Source organism: Nicotiana attenuata, unplaced genomic scaffold (genome assembly GCF_001879085.1).
Source record: "Nicotiana attenuata strain UT unplaced genomic scaffold, NIATTr2, whole genome shotgun sequence".
Taxonomy (NCBI): Eukaryota; Viridiplantae; Streptophyta; class Magnoliopsida; order Solanales; family Solanaceae; genus Nicotiana; species Nicotiana attenuata.
The window spans coordinates 9,701-28,407 of NW_017670310.1; the positions used below are offsets into that span (position 1 = coordinate 9,701).

At 38.0% G+C, this 18,707-nt stretch overlaps 2 protein-coding genes and 1 long non-coding RNA gene across 3 annotated transcripts; 1 reads left to right on the forward strand and 2 right to left on the reverse strand.

Annotated features, from left to right (window-relative positions):
* Positions 1-753: 753 nt before the first annotated feature.
* On the reverse strand, positions 754-2,103 carry LOC109237605. The gene has a single exon (XM_019403925.1). The coding sequence runs from the start codon at positions 2,101-2,103 to the stop codon at positions 754-756; it is 1,350 nt and encodes a 449-aa protein (XP_019259470.1).
* Positions 2,104-14,007: 11,904 nt separating this feature from the next.
* On the reverse strand, positions 14,008-15,833 carry LOC109237607. Its single transcript, XR_002069648.1, has 2 exons — positions 15,246-15,833; positions 14,008-14,612 (listed from the first exon to the last, which is right to left on the reverse strand). It is a non-coding gene; the product is annotated as an uncharacterized LOC109237607 (long non-coding RNA).
* A 295-nt stretch (positions 15,834-16,128) lies between these two features.
* On the forward strand, positions 16,129-18,560 carry LOC109237608 (probable fructokinase-7). The gene is made up of 5 exons (XM_019403927.1): positions 16,129-16,302; positions 17,054-17,265; positions 17,707-17,919; positions 18,005-18,202; positions 18,407-18,560. Exons 1-5 carry the CDS (start codon positions 16,170-16,172, stop codon positions 18,479-18,481), a joined length of 831 nt encoding a protein of 276 aa, XP_019259472.1. The 5' UTR covers positions 16,129-16,169; the 3' UTR covers positions 18,482-18,560.
* The last annotated feature ends 147 nt before the right edge of the window (positions 18,561-18,707 follow it).

Consider the following 18,707-nt stretch of genomic DNA (forward strand, 5'->3'; position numbering starts at 1 on the left):
GGTGTTCGATAACATTTTCATAGAATCTGAATGGCTTAGGGTGGAGAGGCTTAGCCTTTCCACATTTTATAAGGATAGGGGAGTGGTCAGAGACTAAGGGATTCATGTAGTCTGCTTCTACATGGCCATACTGTTGTATCCACTGGTAGTTCCCCAGGGCCCAATCAATCTTGCTATAAACTCTGCTTCCATCATCTTGCTTATTGGTCCATGTATAATGCCATCCTGTTGCTCTCACTGGTGTCAATTGCAAGTCTTCAATCATTTCTTTGAATCCCTTAACTTCAGCAATTGTTACTGGTGATCCAATCCTATCATCAGAACTTAGGACATTATTGAAGTCACCAGATAATATCCAAGTCTCCTTGTCTGGTATACTGATATGTCTCAAGTCATTCCACAGCTTTTCTCTCTTTTTGCCATCATTTTGAGCATAGATGACACTAAGATGAGTTTTAAACTGTGTACTAGCATCCTCCACAATGCAGTGAATGTATTGATCTGACATGTGGCACACCTGCATTTGTACAGTGTTTCTCCAAAAGATCCATATTCTACCATTCACAGCATATTGGTAATTGCAGCATACATTCCATCCTTTTGCTATTTTCTCCTGCACTTTTTTTGACTTATGTTCTTTTACTCTAGTTTCAATACAACCCATAATATCTATTTTATTTTTAGCAATAAGAGCTCTCACCTCCTTTTGCTTGAGGGCTTGATTCAGCCCTCTAATGTTCCATGTAGCAATTATCATTTGGATTTTAAAGGATCAGGTGGTCTAGGCTCAGCTTGATGACCACTTCTCTCCTTCTGAATGTAGTCAGCTTCAGATTTTTCTTTTTCACTCTGTCCCTCCATTCCTGAATTCATGATCACATTGACAGCTATGCTGCTTTTCTTCCTTTCATCACCTCTAGGTAGTACATTTCCTCCTGTGTTTTCTGTTTTCCTGCTCATACATTGTAGTACTTCCACTGTGTCTTCTTTTGGTTGATTCTCTTCATTCACTTGGTTCTGCTTTACAACCCAGGTTTGTTTTATGATCTTCCCCTGCCTCTTTTTCCTTTTTCTCTGCCTTTCCCCCTTATTCTCTCCTTCAGATTCTTCCCCTTGCTCCTGCTTCTTCTCCTCTTTCATATTATACCAGCAATCCATTGAGTCATGTCCAAATCTTAGACATTCATTGCAGAAGGTAGGTTTCCAATCATACTCAATGTCTTGAGTCATTTGGCCATAAGGAGTTTCCACTTCAATTTGGTCAGGGAGCATATGAGCATCATCCACTTCTACTAATACTCTAGCATAGGAGATTTTCTCATAGTGAGCAGTAAATCGATCAGTGTATAATGGCTTACCAATAGCACTAGCCATTTTACTAAGTGCTTCAGTAGACCAAAATCCCACCGGCAGCCCTGGGAACCTCACCCACACTGGAATTGTGCTTAGCACATCTTTGTTGAACGTGAAGTCAATTTCCCAGATTCTAAGTACCACAGGCTTGTTTCGAAATGTGTAGGGTCCAGATTGCAGCACTAGATCCCTGTCCGCTGTGGAATTGAATCGAAAAATACAATACCCCTCAGCATGCATAAGGATCTTAGGCTTTGTTACAAAATTCCACACATTAAGCATATAATTCTCCATAGCCTTTTCATACGGATTTTCCCCAATCACATACCCTATCAAAGCAGTTTTCCAATATTCCTCTTGTGCTTTCAGATCATCCGCACATAGTTTAACCACTTTCTTACCTTCTCTATCAACTGGAGGCACATATGAAAGTGATTTACCCATTTGTAAGCTGCGATTTCCACGAACAACATCAGCTGCTGTAGGCGTGGGCTTTCTCGATCCACTAGCTTCTGAATACTGGAGTTGCCTTACCGTTGAGTTCAATTGCTCTTCCATTTTCACTGCCTTTAATTGAGATTCATCCTCTGAGCTGCTTAATTCATCTCCTTCCTCAATCGATTGAAACTTCTGTGGTAGAAAATTACCAAAAGTTAGCGGAGATAATTCCTTTTGAATACCATTATCTGGAGTAATTAACTTCTCCTTCTGCGGATCAGGGCCATGCAACGTTTTCCGGCGACGTGCCATTTACTCCGGTGACAATCGCGGTCTTTGCTATTGTGCGCCAAACGTAACTGTAAATCGCCAGAGCGGTTATTTGCGTTTTTTTGACTTATTTTAAACTTAAATGTTACTATGTTAAAACGAAAATTAGAAAACTAAGTAAAGAATTATAAAATATTAAAACAAAAGACTTGTAATGAAATATTCTAGTAAATATAAATTTATAATAAAGTTATAATTTATTTAATATAATTTCAAAGTATTAACTATTAAGTAACTAAGACAATTCATAAAAATAATTCATCGCTTAGAGCCTTTTATTTTATTAATAGAACTTTCAAATCTCAAATACAAATATAATTCTTTTGAAGAGCACATAATCTACGCAGCCACCTTCTAGGAAGGGTTCTGTTTGAACTAGGACTCTTAGTAGCCAATTATAAATTATCATACTAATATTTGTAAGCTCATATATAGCTTCTTTGTAACTTATCAATAATATCTCTTGGACATTCTACTGGAATTGGCAATGTTGATTGATGTTCCATGAGCTCCATACGTTTTTGCAAGTTCCAGTGATGATCAACCCAATGACATGTAACAGTTAAATAATCACAACCATTAGGACTATGACCTATATCAGATGTGATAGACACTTTACAATCTAAGTGAAAAAATACACAACGAATATACTGAAGATATTCAGTTTGAAATATAAAAACATCATTTCTAACCGTGGTCTTAAGAAAACCTTGAAAAGCAGGGCTATAAGTTTCTTGTATATAATGCACAAAAGCAGGGTGAGAAGGAAAAGTAAAAGGTAAGCCACAGACAGCCACCATTTTTGCTAAGTTCTCACGATCTCTATCTTTGTTATATTTGCGTAAAACATGACCAGAAGCAGGGTCAAGTTGTTGTTGAATTTGATTAGAACCAGATCCACTAGGAGTGCCAGAACTGATGGTAGGATCTATAATTTTTCCGGCTTCTATGTTAGCTTGTATCCATAAATCTTTGTGAGCACTTCTTAAGTGTCTAGTTAAACCCCCCGTCCCACCACTTATTGAGTGTGCAAATTGTTGCTTACATTTTTCACAGATAGCACGATGATTGACTTTATCATGTTTAAAAAATTTCCATACAAGTGATGTTTTGGGACGTTCAACCTTAGGCTTACCCCTTACAGGGGGTACAGGGGGTAAAGCTCCAGACTGAGATTGACTCTGAGTTGGAGCTTGTGTTGCGGGACTAGTGGGTGTTTCATCTAATTCTTCTTCCTCATTTTCTTCATCCTCATTCTCTTCATCCTCAAAAAAAATATCATTGCCAAATTGTCTTTGTAAAGTTTCATGATCTAATTGTTCTCCGACATGAACATCATAAAATGTGGGGGGTTGGGAAAATGAAGTTTCATCAACATGAGTCATTTCATCAATATGCTTTCTAACTCTAGGAGGTCTAGGAGAAGGGTTAGGATTAGGATTACTACTACTTTCACCTTTACTACTTTTTTTACTACTTTTTTTAAAAATACCAAATACATTTTTAGGTGCCATAATTTAAATACGAAACAAAATTAAAAAAGCTAACACAAATATTAAACACACAAATGAAATACGAAAATATAACACGTAAAGTAAACACAAAAATTAAGCACTAAAATGATACGCAAAAATTATATATTAAAATTAGGAGATGGAACGAGTGCACCGTGATTAAATATTGAAACTTGAAGAAATTACCAGAAATATTGCTCCAAATACTTGACGAATTAATTTGAAGCTTGAAAGTTGCTCCAAAAAATTTGCCCAAATACTTGAAAGATATCACTTGATACTTGATACTTGATAGTAACAAAATTGAGAGAATAATATAGAATATAGATAGAATATTAGAATGTAAGAGATTTGAGAGAGAAGATTGATTTTTTGTGGAAAAAAATGAAGAAGAATGGGGGGTATTTATAGTAGAAAATAGGGCCAAAGTGTAATTTAATAAACTTAGGGATTATATTAAAAGTTTGGGGAGGGGGGGTAGGGGCTGTTTTTGGGGGGAGGGGGTGTAGGGGCTATTTGAACCATTGGCAACGACTATTTTTGCCATTTAAGCCGTTGCCCAACGGCTAGTTTTTAAAAATAAAAATAAAAAAATACTGGCGGGACGCGGTACGGGACGGGACGAAACGGGACGGGGCAAACGGGACGAAATGGCCGTCCCGTCCCATCCCGTGTCCCGTTTAACATTGGCCCATCCCATTTAACTTGAAGCGGGACGGGACGGGACGGGACCGGGACGGGACGGGCCGGCCCGTCCCGTTCGACAGCCATAACTCCAGGGTGTTTCTTAAGTTGTGTTAGTTTGGACCTCAATGTGGGCGCAAAAGGCCTAGCTAGTGCAGCCAGCAATGGTCCTTTGCAACATCACTACAATTTTTCCTATTTTAGTGTAAATATCCAGGTTTTGTGATTTTATATTATTCTTCACCGTTTCGGAGACTTGAGGGCTTGGTTTGGGAGAGTTTTGACCTAAACCTTCATCTATAAACTTAGGGTAAGTGTTTCTAACTTGGATCTAAATCTATTTCATGAATCCAACCTAAGATCTATAATTTAAACATGGATTCGAGGTGAAAATTGTAAATTTTGAGACCTAGATCTAAAACCACCTAAAATGACTTTTGATCTTCCAAATGGACTTGAAATGAAAGTCTAAGCGTAGATTTGGACTTGTGAGGTTATGGATCACCAGAATTTGATTTTGGTTTGGAGGTTGACAATGTGGACTTGGGTTTGACTTTTAGATTCTTTTTAACCTAAACCTAGACTTTAATCATTCAATTGATAGTTCGATAGCATTATTTGACATCATTGAAGGTTTCAATTGATATATTTAGACCGAGAAAAGAATGTTCTAGAAGGTTGAAGGTTTCTTGGACCAAGGTAAATTAAGAGTTAGACCTCAATAAGGTCTTCAATTGACTTGTTTGGCGTATACTATGCATATGGGTATAACCATATGTATAAGATGACAAGTATATATGTGATTTTATGGTTAATATATATGCTTATAAAGGGTATATCTTGATTTAGCTATTCATGCTTAACTTGTTAATCGTTGAGCCATGGCTAGTTATGCATTCGCTCATGCTAGTATAATGTCATAGGCATCTCTCACGTATTAGTTTAACATTTTGAATCGAATGTTTGTCGGATAACATGTCACGGCCTAATTTTCACCATAGGCCGTGATGACGCTCAACGCTGCCGTCAGGCAAGTCAGAGTAAATCAACACAACGATCGATAGTTCATACTCCCTCCGTTTCAAATTAAATGAGGTAGTTTGACTCGGTATAGAGTTTAAGGAAAAAAAGAAAGACTTTTGAAATTTGTGGTCTTAAAAGCTTAAGGGGTAAAGCTTTGTGGGGCCATGACTTTTGTGTAGTTATAAAAGATTCTCATTAAGGGTAAAATGGGTAAAATGAGGAGTTTAAAGTTGAATTATTTCCAAATTTAGAAATGTGTCATTTATTTTGGAACAGACTAAAAAGCAAAGTACCTCATTTAATATGAAACGGAGGGAGTAATATTTTCTAAAATAAATAATGAAATAAATAAGCGGAATCGTTTCATTTTCATAGTAAAATACTGACATCATTTTCAAGATTTGAAAATGATCGAAATATAAAATCAAGTTTTATAATAGAAATACAACTATGAACAATGGTATAAAGTCTCCAAAACCCAATGTCACAAGTGGATGAGCATCTACTGGAATATATACTATTACTACAACAAATGTCTAGAATAGAAAACAGACTAAATACCATTAATAACTAGGAAGGGAACTCCGTGTACTACGGATTGTAGCTTAGAAAGCAGCTCACCACAAAGTCTCCTCAACAGTTGTGCCTACACACCTGTATGTCCACCAGTTATACTTGTCTCAGTACCTGCACAACTTATGCAAAAGTATTGTATGAGTATGTAAATTAACAAATATCCAGTAAGTATCCAGTCTAACCTCGAAGAAATAATAGCGAGGGGTCAACATCAACATTTAATAGTGGTCCAATAACCAAATTTACATAAGAAAATAGACAGGTATGATGCATGACAAGTAGCAACGAAATGGATAAATATGTATTACATGCCCTTCAATAGAAGAATAAATACGAAATTGTCAAATAACAGTTACTGTCTCCAATGGAATATATGTGACCAATATTAGGTACAAATACCAAATCCAAGTCAAGACGCTTATATGCACATTGACTCCTTATCGAAGTATTCCATACAATTCTGCCGAGGTGAATATCCAATACCATAAGAGTAATTTTACATAATCCTGCCGAGCCGAACACTCTGATTCCATAGGAGTAGTGTTACATAATCATGCCGAGGCAAATGACCCGATCCCATAAGAATGGTATTACATAATACTGTCTAGGAGAATTAGCCGATCCTATAACAGTGCTAATAAGGCGATCAGCTCTATCCCATAAGAATAATGTTAAATAATCTTGTAGAGGGGAACGACCTGATTCCATAAGAGTAGTGTTACATAATCCTATCAAAGAGAACGACCCGATCCCATAAGAGTGGTGATGAAACAATCAACTCGATCTCATAAGAATAGTTATACATAATTCTACCGAGGCGAACGACCCGATCCTATAAGTGTAATAAAGATTTCAACGGCTCACTGGCCCAACTTGCGAATATACTTACGAGTTGAATAATCACGAAACTTCCAAACAAATGAGTACGACATAGGATTAAATCCATAGGAGAAGGTATAATTTTCGCGACTAATCAAGTAGCATGCCAAGAGTTAAATAATTTTAATAGGCAAGATTAACTCAAGTAGTACAACTAAAGAATGTGATAAGTCTAAGTCTACTCCGTCATATTAAAAATCTAGCATGCGCAAGGACCCTCGTCACCTCATACGAATGTAGATACCATAACACATATCATATAGCAAATAGAATACCTATGGGGATAATGTCACGATCAAAATTCCAACTCGTCGTGTGGCGCCTAACACACCAGCTAGAAAAGCTGAAATATAACAATAAAAAATCAAAACATCAGAATTTATAAAATAGCTTAAGTCTGAAATTTCAATGTAACCAAAATACTGCTAATACAAGATAAATCCCCCAGAAACTAGTAAATACGAAGTCATGAGCTCTACAACGGAATACAAGCCTGAAAACTAAATAGCTACACTGTTTGAACAGAAACAACAGTACACAAGAAAAGACAAGTCTAAACTGCGGCCTAGGATGCAGCTCTACCTCGCCTCGTGAAGCTCATCTCAACAAGCAAATCTACTACCGATAACTGGTCTCCACACTTGGATCCGCACAATTAAGTGCAGAATGTATTATGAGTACAACCGACCCAATGTACTCAATAAGTATCATACCTAACCTCGGCAAGGTAAAAGAAGCGAGAACTACAAATGATAGTTGTAACCTGTACAGTTTCATCATTTCTAGCAAGTACAGAACAATAATGAAATCAAGTCATAAGGCACAGAAAGAAGCATCTGTGTGTTTATGTGTACAATTACTCAAATACTCTGCTCAGGTTTAGCATATAGAGATGATATGCAGTTAAATCAGGTAATTAACCACGGAGATTGCAAGTAAAGATGAAATGCAAAATCCAAACAAAACACTAACCATATTTCCTCAACCTTTCCATATCCGAACCAAACCACTGATCAGTTTTCCTCAATATTCGCGTGTACACCATCAAGAGAGAAACATGAGAGGTTGACCCTAGGGGGATGGATCTATATCCATACGGAAGCACGGCCAATTCAACTACTACCAGCCCGGCGTAGTCACACGCTTAATATCATAATCCGCCTGGCATGGTCATAGGCATAACAGTATAATCCTCCCAACGCGGTCATAGGCATACCAACACAATTCGCCCGGCGTGGTCACAAGTGCACTACTCCTGCGGATAGCCTCCATCAGTTGCTGGTCCCTTTTCTCCAACTCCTTGCCAAGGGATCGAGCATCAGGGTTCGCCCTCAGCCGCTCATGCATCTCGCGACATTTATTGCAATAGCACCGATATTTCCCCAGCATCGTCAGGAAAATCTTGGCCCGAGTATCATCTCTGCGAGCACTCTCAATCTCCACCATGTACGTCTGGAAAACAAAAAAACAGGCTAAGGCCAGGCCGGCAAGAAAAACAAAAGGAACATAAAAGGAAAGTGAAACGTACCCTCAAGCCCATAGGGTCCACTTCGTGCATCAAACCAATATTGGGAACGTTCCGAAGAGCCTCGCTCTCGGCGGCGGAGCACAAAAGGTCAAACTGCGGCACCAGGTCCTCCGTATCTCCCAAAAGGTTGATATCCAACGGAATCTCTAGAATAAAGGACGACCCTCCCGCCTGTACCGCCGAACGGGTAAGACCCTCTTCAAACATCCTGACATCAACAGGATCAAGATTAGACTCGGATTCGTAGTCGTCGACTACAACACCATTTCCCCTTCCTGCGGCCGAGGAAGAAGCACGACCAGGTACCGCGGACGAAGGTCCGTCCAAAGTAATAGCAGCAGCCTCGAAAGTCTGACCCCCCGCTACTGTCGGTGGCAGATTAATCACAGCGACAGGAACTTCCATTGATGGGTCAGACACAGCAGCTGGCACTGCCCCTATAGGCGGAACGGCATCGACTCCTGCCTCAGATCCCATCGAGGGAAGGTCTTCCCCTAAATATATCACACCTGAAGGAGCCGTTTCGAACTCCACTCGCCGCCTCTTTGATGACTCCTCCCTTTCCTCGACACGAGAAGATTCCCTCACTAGGGAGGTGACAGGGGCTGACCTCTCAGGTCGAGAGGTGACCTCCGCGTGTACGGCCGTAGCCGTAGATTCGACTGAAGCGACCCTCGATGAAGGTCAGGCAGTAGATACCGAAGCAGGACGAGTGGACGAGGCAGGTTGACGAAAAGCTAATGGAGGAGCCCTCGCTCTCCGCACTCTTCCTGGCATCGATAAACATCACATAAGAAACCAAGTAAAAAGAGAAGGAATAGCGAACGAAGATAATATTACTCACCAGTAAGGGGCTTGCGTCCATATTTCTTATAGAAAGACGACCATGTACGGACAGCGGCCGTATGAGGAAGGATGGCGCTCACCCACTCGTGGATACCATCAACAGGTGCAGGAGGTAGCTTTGTATTACCCAATTAAAAAAAAATAAAAGAGCGGTCGAACATTATTCCGACAAAAGGCATAGAAACTTACAGGCGAAGTTCCATTTCTCAGGGAACCCCATAGGATCCGCCACAAGGTGTTCGGTCCGCACATAAAAGTAATTCTCGTAGAAGAGACGGTTGGCTCTATCGTCCATCTTCACCACCAGACTCTTCGACCCTCGGCGGCGCATGTGAATCATCGTGCCACGAATGAGTTGAGGGGCGAAAATATTAAGCAGGTGCCCTAAAGTGATCTCACGACCGGCAAGCTACGCAAACTTAAGCAGCATGAGGAACAATTTATATAGATACGGCGAAAGCTGCGCTGGGCATACCTCGTAAAAGCGGCAGAAAGCTACCACCAAGAGAGGGAGAGGAAGCGTGTATCCGACAATAAAAGGGTAGGCATAGAACGCGCAATACCCCGTGCGGTCAAAGTGGACTATGTCGTCCCCCACCGCCGGCAGTATTTCAACATGGCAAGGGATCCCCCACCTGGCCTTCAATTCTGCGATTCCCTCCTCTGTTATGACGGACGGAGCAGGTTCCGGCTCCTCCACGGCGGGACTGTGAAAATCGCTCCACGCTTTTCCAGGGCGAGGCAAGATCTCAGTCACCGATGGGACCTCCTCATCTTCTATCTGCTCCTCCGGTGGCCAGAACATCATTTTCTGGTGCCGGAGTTGGGGAAGAAAGGTCAGCGCGAGGAGAATCACCAGCCATTTGAACCAATTTGATAAAGCAAGAGGATAAAGAAAAGGAAAGACGAAAATTCCCAGCCAACTAAAGGAAATCGAGAATCCGAAGTATCGGGAGGAAAGAGGATTCGCAATGTTTTCTTAAACAAAAGCAAAGAGTGTGTCAAATCGAATAGTGCAATCCTATTTATAAGGGTCATAAATTTTTCGAGCACGAAATCCAAGAGTCGCCAATTGAGGTTGATAAGGCATGAAACGGTTCAACCCCCCTAGGAACGTGTGTCATAATGGCAGGTAACCACAAACAACACTTCAAGACAAACGATGTTCGAGTTCCGAAAAGACCAAATGGTTCGAGGATATCGAAAAGACGTCGTCGCATGGCTAGAATCTAAAGACCATACCCAAGGGGTAGGTAGTCAGATTTCTCTTAGATATGTAACAACCATGATCTGCCTACCCGGCTCGACAAGAGACGACCCCGGTAGACGGATGGACTAACTGTATTGGTCAAAATCTGACCGTTGCATTCGGTCTAACCGAGATCCCGTCCAAATGACGAGATAGCGGAAGGCGGCATGGTTTGCACCAAAACCCCGTACTCATAATATCCTCCATGATAAGGAACGACACTTAAGGAACGACCAAAGCAAACGTGGTGCGCAATTGTATCAACCCTTAGTGAGGATTCCATAACAATATATAGGGGAGGAGTCTTTCATAAGAAGGGGGACTTTTCCTCTCTCTAATCTAAACTCTCTCTCTGATCCCTACTCTGTAATTTTCTTAGAAAAGAGAACCTTCCCACAGAAGACAAAAAAAGAATGATCTTCATCAATTAATGAATGAGGAAATGAACATTATCAATAAGATTGATCGCCCCTATCTCATTTTATGCATTATTTTCTGATTCGCATATATATCTGGAGGTTATTAGCTTTGACTAAGATTTACCCCTTCATTCTCTTTGATTGATTTGTTCAAAAAGGTTTCAATATCTTTTGAGTCAAACACCAACATCAGCTACAATCTTGAGCGTGTTTATACGTCACCGGTCTGTCTCCTTTATGTATATGTGATTAACCTATCTAATCCATATGTTGTCTTCTTTATTTGAAATATGTCACACATATTTGTTTATTGCAACCTCATTCCATATTTGGCCAAAACATTACAAACATTACTAGAGATAGATCTAAGATATGTAGCTTCAGAAATATCCAATGTAAGACTAGGCAAATAGTATTTGGTGGTAATACGAAAATTGTAAGAGCTTCAGTTTTTCCAATTTTCCGTCCCTCCTTAGCTAACAAGTCAGCCACTTTATTCTGCTCCCGAAAATATTATTTTAATTCTGGATCTCCTAGTTGCTGCCTTAGTATCCTACAATCATGTAAGATAGATGCATATTGTGAGGACTAGTTGTAAACGTGTTAATAATCTCTGTTGAATCTGCATATATGCAATGACGTTACCGTTTTATCTTTATGCTCTTGGTTCTCAATTTGATTATGATGTTTGAGATATTCAAAGCAAACACATGGAGTGTAGGAGTGACAAACGGGTGTGTCGGGTCGGATGTGGTTCGGGTAAAAAACTGATAATAAAAAAATGGATAAATTATCCGGCCCGACCCATATTTAATACAGATAAAAACGGGTTAACTGGCGGATAATATGGGTAACCATATTATCCATGACTTCTTGCATATGATCACTTTTGGGAGAATTCTTAGTCTCCCAAACTTGAGGAACCCCCAATTTGAGGCATTACGAATGTAAAAGTTAGACTCATTGGCTATCCATTGGTTACCCATTGGTTATCAATTTTCTAAATGGATAATATGGTTCTTACCCATATTTGACCCGTTTTTAAAAATTTATCATCCAACTATTTTTTAGTGGATAATATGGGTGGTTAACTGTTTTCTTTTAACCATTTTACTACCCTAATGGAGTGCGACATTAATTCATATTTATCTCATGCTATTTCATTCAGTTCTTGTGGAAATGAGAAAAGAGAACAAAATTTACGTTTCATCTTTTCGAATTAACTAGAACCTGTTTTAGCAGCATAACGTGTCCGATAGTCTATCATTGGGAAAACCCTGTAAGAGCTTAATTACACTCTGCTACGATTTAATTAACCTGTGGTCTTGATTGCCCAGTGAATTCACCCCACTAGTCGAACTTGTTGAACTTAGGGTGTGTTTGGTATAACGGAAAATGTTTTCTTGGAAAACAAGTAGTAATCTTATTCATTTTTCATGTTTGGTACGCAAATTAAGGAAAATGACTTCTCAAGAGTATTCATAAATAATTTAAATATAATAAACATGAAGCCATAAACTTTCAAACTAACAACCTTTCGGGCCCACAAATTTCATAAACTTTCGAACCGCTAAACTTTCAAAACCGCGGAATTTCGAACCCATAAACTTTATAATTTCTAAACCCGTAAACTTCCAAACACATAAACCTCCGAACTCATAATTTTGGAACTTGTAAAATTTTGAGCCTTTAAACCGATAAATAATAAAATTAAAACTAAAAATATATTTAAATTATTTTTTGGTTGTGCGGGGGGAGGGTAGGGGGGAGGGGGGTGGGTTGGATGGTGCAGAAAAATGAAAAAATAGAATGAAATAGCAAAAAAAGAATTTTTTTTAGGGGGTGGGGTGGGGGGGCGGGGTGAGGGGTGTAGGGTTAGGGTGGGTTGGGGAGGGTGGGGAAGGTTGAGAAGGAGATTTGGAAAATGTTTTCCCTTCTCTTGATAAGGAAAACATTTTCCTCCAATTGGAGGAAAATGAATTGATAAGGAAAATGTTTTCCAAAAACATTTAAGGCAACCAAACATGGGAAAATTGGAAAATATTTTCCGGAAAATATTCGGAAAATATTTTCCTTCATACCAAACACACCCTTAATCTTCTTTGAAATAACATCAACCATTATTTAACTATTTAAATCTTAATCATAAACGTAAACTGTATAACAATCATCCACTTATGTCTCAAAGTATGCAACAAAAAACAAATGATCTTTCGGGTAAATGTGGAACATAACTCTAGAAAGTGCATACACTTAAGCTGAAAGTTCAGTGAATTGCTATATAAACAAACACCTTATGCGTGTAATCTTTTACCCTTCCCAAACATAGTACTATCAGATGAAATTAGTGAAAGGTTACAATAAAAATAATTTGAACCTAAAGATCTGGGTAGCTACAAATCATCCATTATCACCCATTTAACGTTACTTTCTTATTCTACAGGAGTCCCATAGTGGTATTTGCATTGTATAGTGATATGCCATTGAATAATTATATGTCTAGGCTCAGCATCAACCAAGTCGTTGTAGTATGGTGGTGAGTATTCCCGCCTGTCACGCGGGTGACCCGGGTTTGAACCCGGCAACGACGATCAGTTTTTTCCCATTTTTCTGAAGAGTATTTTACAAGTATCTCCCTGTTCCCGAAAGAACAAAGTCATTTTTAGTACATGACCAAATGTAGCGGACTAGCGATGAAGCTCGTGAAAATTGATTTCGTGTCTAAAATTTATCAAGACTTTTTGGTTAAGGGGAAAAATTTATCAAAACATGAAATAGGTAACAAATTATGATATCTTATATTCATAATTTTCTGCAATTTACCGTCTCTAAATAACCTAGTAGAAGTGATTATATATTAATAGTGCTAAAGTCCTTTATACTATAGTATATATAGTTTAAACTCTATGTAGATATATATCAATGTTAGATCAAAATAATCTCTTGATCATTTCTTCATGGGTTAAAGAATAGAGTTGGCCGTTAATTTTCTTATGTTATTATTCACAGAGGCGGACCCAGGATTTAAGCGTTACGGGGGCACCATTATTTTTAGTATGCCAATCACCAACAATAAAGTTCGGGTGTAACTCTTTGAAATGACTATGATGATTTATCATCAAAATAAAAACAACAATATTATCAAATACCATTAACTTGATACTAATATAACAAAAGTATATTGTCCACTCATAGTTGAACTCGACGCGTTTTCATATTTTACAAACATTTCCTTCTCAAAGTAACAAACTAAACAATCATTTAGAAATGCATAACCAATACTACTACGCAATTCATTTTTGATGTACTTCATAGATGAGAATGCTCTTTCCACCGTTGCAGTTGCGACGGGTAAAATTAAAGTCAACTTCACAAGCAAATAAACAAGTGAATAAGTCTCCACAAGATTTGTTTCAACCAATGCTTTCGCCAAATCACCAATTCCTTTCAAATCAGAGAACCTAGGGTCACCATGTTGCATATGCCATATGAAAGTATCAAGTTGGCGACTAAGATCTCGAAGCTTCAATTCACCAAACTCATCGGGATAATGCTTGGCAGGGCCCTCTTTGGATGTAGTGTCTTCTCACTTCATCCCGTATTCTAGGGCTATATCTATCAATGGGTATTCTCTCTCCGGGGTCGGTATTAAGTGATTTCACATCAAACTCTTCGACAAGATGGGAGGAATTGTCTCTAAAACTAGAACTTGGTTGAGGAGAATTAAACCTCGTCAAAAATTTGTCCATCTCAATTCACATCAAGAGAACTTCCTACAAAGCAACAATGCCAAGCAAAATAATATTTTTAATATGATTAATCAATCAAACTTTCTGAGGAGTAAAAAGAAACAGCAAACTAATAAGTGAACATTGGTTCCGTTTGTACCAATAAAGGGGTTTTGTTAACTATTAATCAGCAACTCAAAAAGTGTCCAGTGCTCAGTGACAAAGGTTAATGAGTTCAATCGAATAACTTAACATTTAACAAGTGAAGTAGTATAAGATTACAAAAATCTATGTCAACTTTGAAAGAGATAGCATTTCAAGCAGTTATATCAAAGAGCTCACCGTTTCTAATTTTTTGAGAGTCGAACAAACAATAAATTCAAAAACTAAAAGAAGTACACCTTTTGGGGCCTTAAAATTTTTGGGGCCTAAATCAAAGGCTTTACTAGCCTCAATAAAATCGAGAAAAGTTACAGAAAATTCAGAGATTCAATCAAAATAGAATAGCCAAAAGTGAGAACAAGACACAAATAAGAGGCAAGCAAAACCTTCTAGTTAAGCCCCTTCTCAATCGTATTTTAAAAGGGATTTTTTTAAACCCTAACTTAGAAACTGAATTTACCATTAGAAAAGTGAAAACAAGATGGAGAATTCCAAGTATAATTTTTAAAATCTTACCCAGAAAAAGATTCGGCAGCTGCTTCATGCCTTAATCCCTGAAGAAAGAAACGTGTGATGCCGCGATGGTGAACAGGTGAAGGATGAAATTTGTTTTGGTTTGGGAATGGGGTTTAGAAGAAAAAACTGATGTCAAAGATTTGTTTTGGGTTTAGAAGAACCTTATGTCAAAGAGAGAGAAAAGGGTACTAGTAGGCGTGTGCAAAAAGGGTACTAGTATGCGTTAAATTAAAGGCCTGACCAAATGAGACCCAATCAAAAAAATTATTTTGATTGTTGGACCTAAGATTCAAACTTGAGTCTTGAAGAAGCCAACTACGCCCACAAACCAACTCTTTTATCTAGTCTTTGTGACTGAGGGTGCCGCATAATATATTTATAGGGGTCCTTCCCGTATTAACTTATATATATAGAATATATATACAATATTTTTACCGAGGCCAACGGGTGCCCGTGCCCCCACCCCCAAGCGTAGGTCCGCCCCTGATTATTCACCTGTTCTATTAAAGAACAATGTCTCCTTTTCCCTTTTGTCGTTTATAATTAATACGCAAACATCTCTGGCCAAGCCAAATTGACACTTTGTACTTTTACATCATAAAAGATGAGGCATTAATAGAAATAATCGTCGTTATAGCGGGTAAAACAATCAAAGTTTATGTTGATGAGGTAGAAAAACTAGGACAGAAATGGCAAGTGTTCGCCTAAGAAAATCCACCCAAAAGAAGCGGTCATTTTCTTGTGTAATTGGTCACGTAAAGAAGAAAAAAACATATGAGATTAGAAAGTTTTGTGGTGTAGCATGAGAATTATGAAAACCACCAGATTTCCTACGTAGTAGGGTTCATTTTTCTGTCTATATATAATGAAGTTTCCTTAAAGTTAAATTTCATAGCTGCCTAGCCTACCTTACATGTAAATAAAATGGATCGGTCAAGTAAAAAGGGGTCCAAATTCGCCTGTTGTTTCCCTGTTATCCTTGACCGATCCATGAAAAGCAGCTTCAAGCTATCTAAGAGTTCTTCTGATAAGCTCAATAAAAGCAAGAGCTCTATCTGTAAGCTTCTTTCCTATTCCTTTGAAATTTCATCTTCATTTTTATATTCATAACATATATAGATGTTTTGGGTTCTCAGTAGAAAGAATGATTTATTAAATGTATATCTAATTTTATCTATCTTTGTTTTATCACACACACATATATATATATATAATAGAACTAATTCTACCACAAAACACTAGGTTTTACCGAATCTGCAAACCCATTGTTAGATTGGCCAGTGCTTGACATCAATATACTCATTCATGTGTTGTGTTCTTAAATTTTCCATGCTTAAGCAAACCGTAAAGCGAGGGTGGGATTCATTAGCTCGTTAATTATTTAGTACGAATCGATGAAATGACAGAATCCATAAAAATTATTCAACAGGCTCGCCACGGAATTTTGATCTATCAACACAAACACCCCCCCCCCCCCAAATAAATAAATAAAGAGGGTGATATAAATAACGAAATAACGACATGATTATTTCGTGAATCAATAATATATATTCTCTCATAAGCGATTAGAGTCACCGGATTCAAAATGAATGTAATCTTATTATATGTATACATTTCAAATGCTTTTTTTTCATATGTGTATATAACTCGAGCTGAAAGCAACATATATGTTAAGTTCAACATATGGAGTTTGCCCTAGATTCGCCTCTATTAAGATCCTCACATACTCATATTCGCATCAAATGCATATATCTTGTTAGTGAATATTGTGGGTATTTTTAACATTGTAACATCTCCCAAAATTGTAGGTTCACCAACATCTCTATCCATGAAGAAAAAGGACCAGGAAAACAATCACCTGGTTGTTTGTTTCGGGGAGTTGTTGATTGACTTCGTTCCTACTGTATCTGGAGTTTCACTTGCAGAAGCGCCTGGTTTTAAGAAAGCTCCTGGTGGAGCTCCAGCTAATGTTGCAGTTGGTATAGCAAGATTAGGAGGTTCTTCCGCCTTTATTGGCAAGGTACTATTATACTCACCTAAAGAATTTTTACACTTTCAATATATTTTTACATGTTGTAACAGGTAATCGTCGTATTATCTAAGTTTTGTTTTTGGTTAAAAAGATCATAACAAAATACAGGGTCGATAACGACCAATATATACCTAGAATTATCTGATACGTATTTTCTAAGTTACCAATATATCGCTACATTAATTATCTTATTGACGTGATATCATAAAAAAATTACACTGTAAAGTTAAACTCATTGCTAACTTATGTGATCAATCATTTCTGGCTGATACTCTACAATCTGCTTGATATGAATTCAGTCAAGTTACATTTTTGTTATGCCTACATATGGGGTTATTTTGTCTTCTGGTTCTATCACTTAAACAAAATTTTTATTTGATACATTTGAACTTGTATTTAATTTTCCTATGCATTTCATCTCTGTTGCAGGTGGGTGCAGATGAATTTGGTTATATGTTATCTGATATATTAAAACAGAACCATGTCGACAATTCTGGCATGCGTTTTGATACTCATGCAAGGACAGCATTAGCATTTGTCACATTGAGAGCAGATGGCGAGAGAGAATTCATGTTTTTCCGCAATCCAAGTGCTGATATGCTTCTTACAGAGGCAGAGCTGGACAAAGATCTCATTCAAAAGGTAAATAAACATGTTTTTATTTTGCTAAAAAAACTGATCACAAATGTTTTTTTCTCTTAATAAGTGTAAATTCCCTTATTTGCAGGCAAGAATCTTTCACTATGGGTCAATCTCTTTGATTGCGGAACCGTGTAGGTCAGCTCATCTTGCAGCCATGGAGATTGCCAAAAAAGCAGGCTGCATTCTCTCTTATGACCCAAATCTAAGGTTGCCCTTATGGCCATCCGCAGATGCTGCTCGTAAAGGCATCTTGAGCATTTGGGACCAAGCCGACGTTATTAAGGTACTTAAATTTTATATAAAAAGTTAATTGGTAATACTTGATAACTAACCTGTTATAATTGATAAACTTCAATGAACATTAGGAGATCTTTACATGGTCAGTGTAAATAACTTAAATATATAAACGTAGCAATGTTGAATATTAAAGTTATATATGCATTCCCGTTTGACGTTTTTTTTGTTGTGACTCAACATGAAAATGTAGGTAAGTGAAGACGAAAAGTTCAACATTCTTAACACGATGGTAGAACGACGCCGTACGACGTACAGTAGTGGGTAGATGACTAACGCTTTTACCGACCAACCTTAAGCTTTTGCTGGTAAACCGAGGGGAGAAAGTTGCAAGATACGTATACTAACGGTATCAATGTAAAACCTTGTGTTTAGTCTGTTTTTCTAACTTTAGTAACTAGGTAAATACGTTTTGGGTTTAAGTCGTTTTACTTAGGTAAAAACTTAAACGTTTTCCGAAAATTTTTTCCGTTAGGTACTTAAAACCGTTTAAT

Coding starts and splice junctions, on each gene's coding strand:
- LOC109237605 (XM_019403925.1), bottom strand. CDS start 2,103: ATGGCACGTCGCCGGAAAACGTTGCATGGCCCTGATCCGCAGAAGGAG.
- LOC109237608 (XM_019403927.1), top strand. CDS start 16,170: ATGGATCGGTCAAGTAAAAAGGGGTCCAAATTCGCCTGTTGTTTCCCT. Junction 17,266..17,706: donor CTTCCGCCTTTATTGGCAAG/GTACTATTATAC, acceptor TCTCTGTTGCAG/GTGGGTGCAGATGAATTTGG. Junction 17,920..18,004: donor ACAAAGATCTCATTCAAAAG/GTAAATAAACAT, acceptor CCTTATTTGCAG/GCAAGAATCTTTCACTATGG.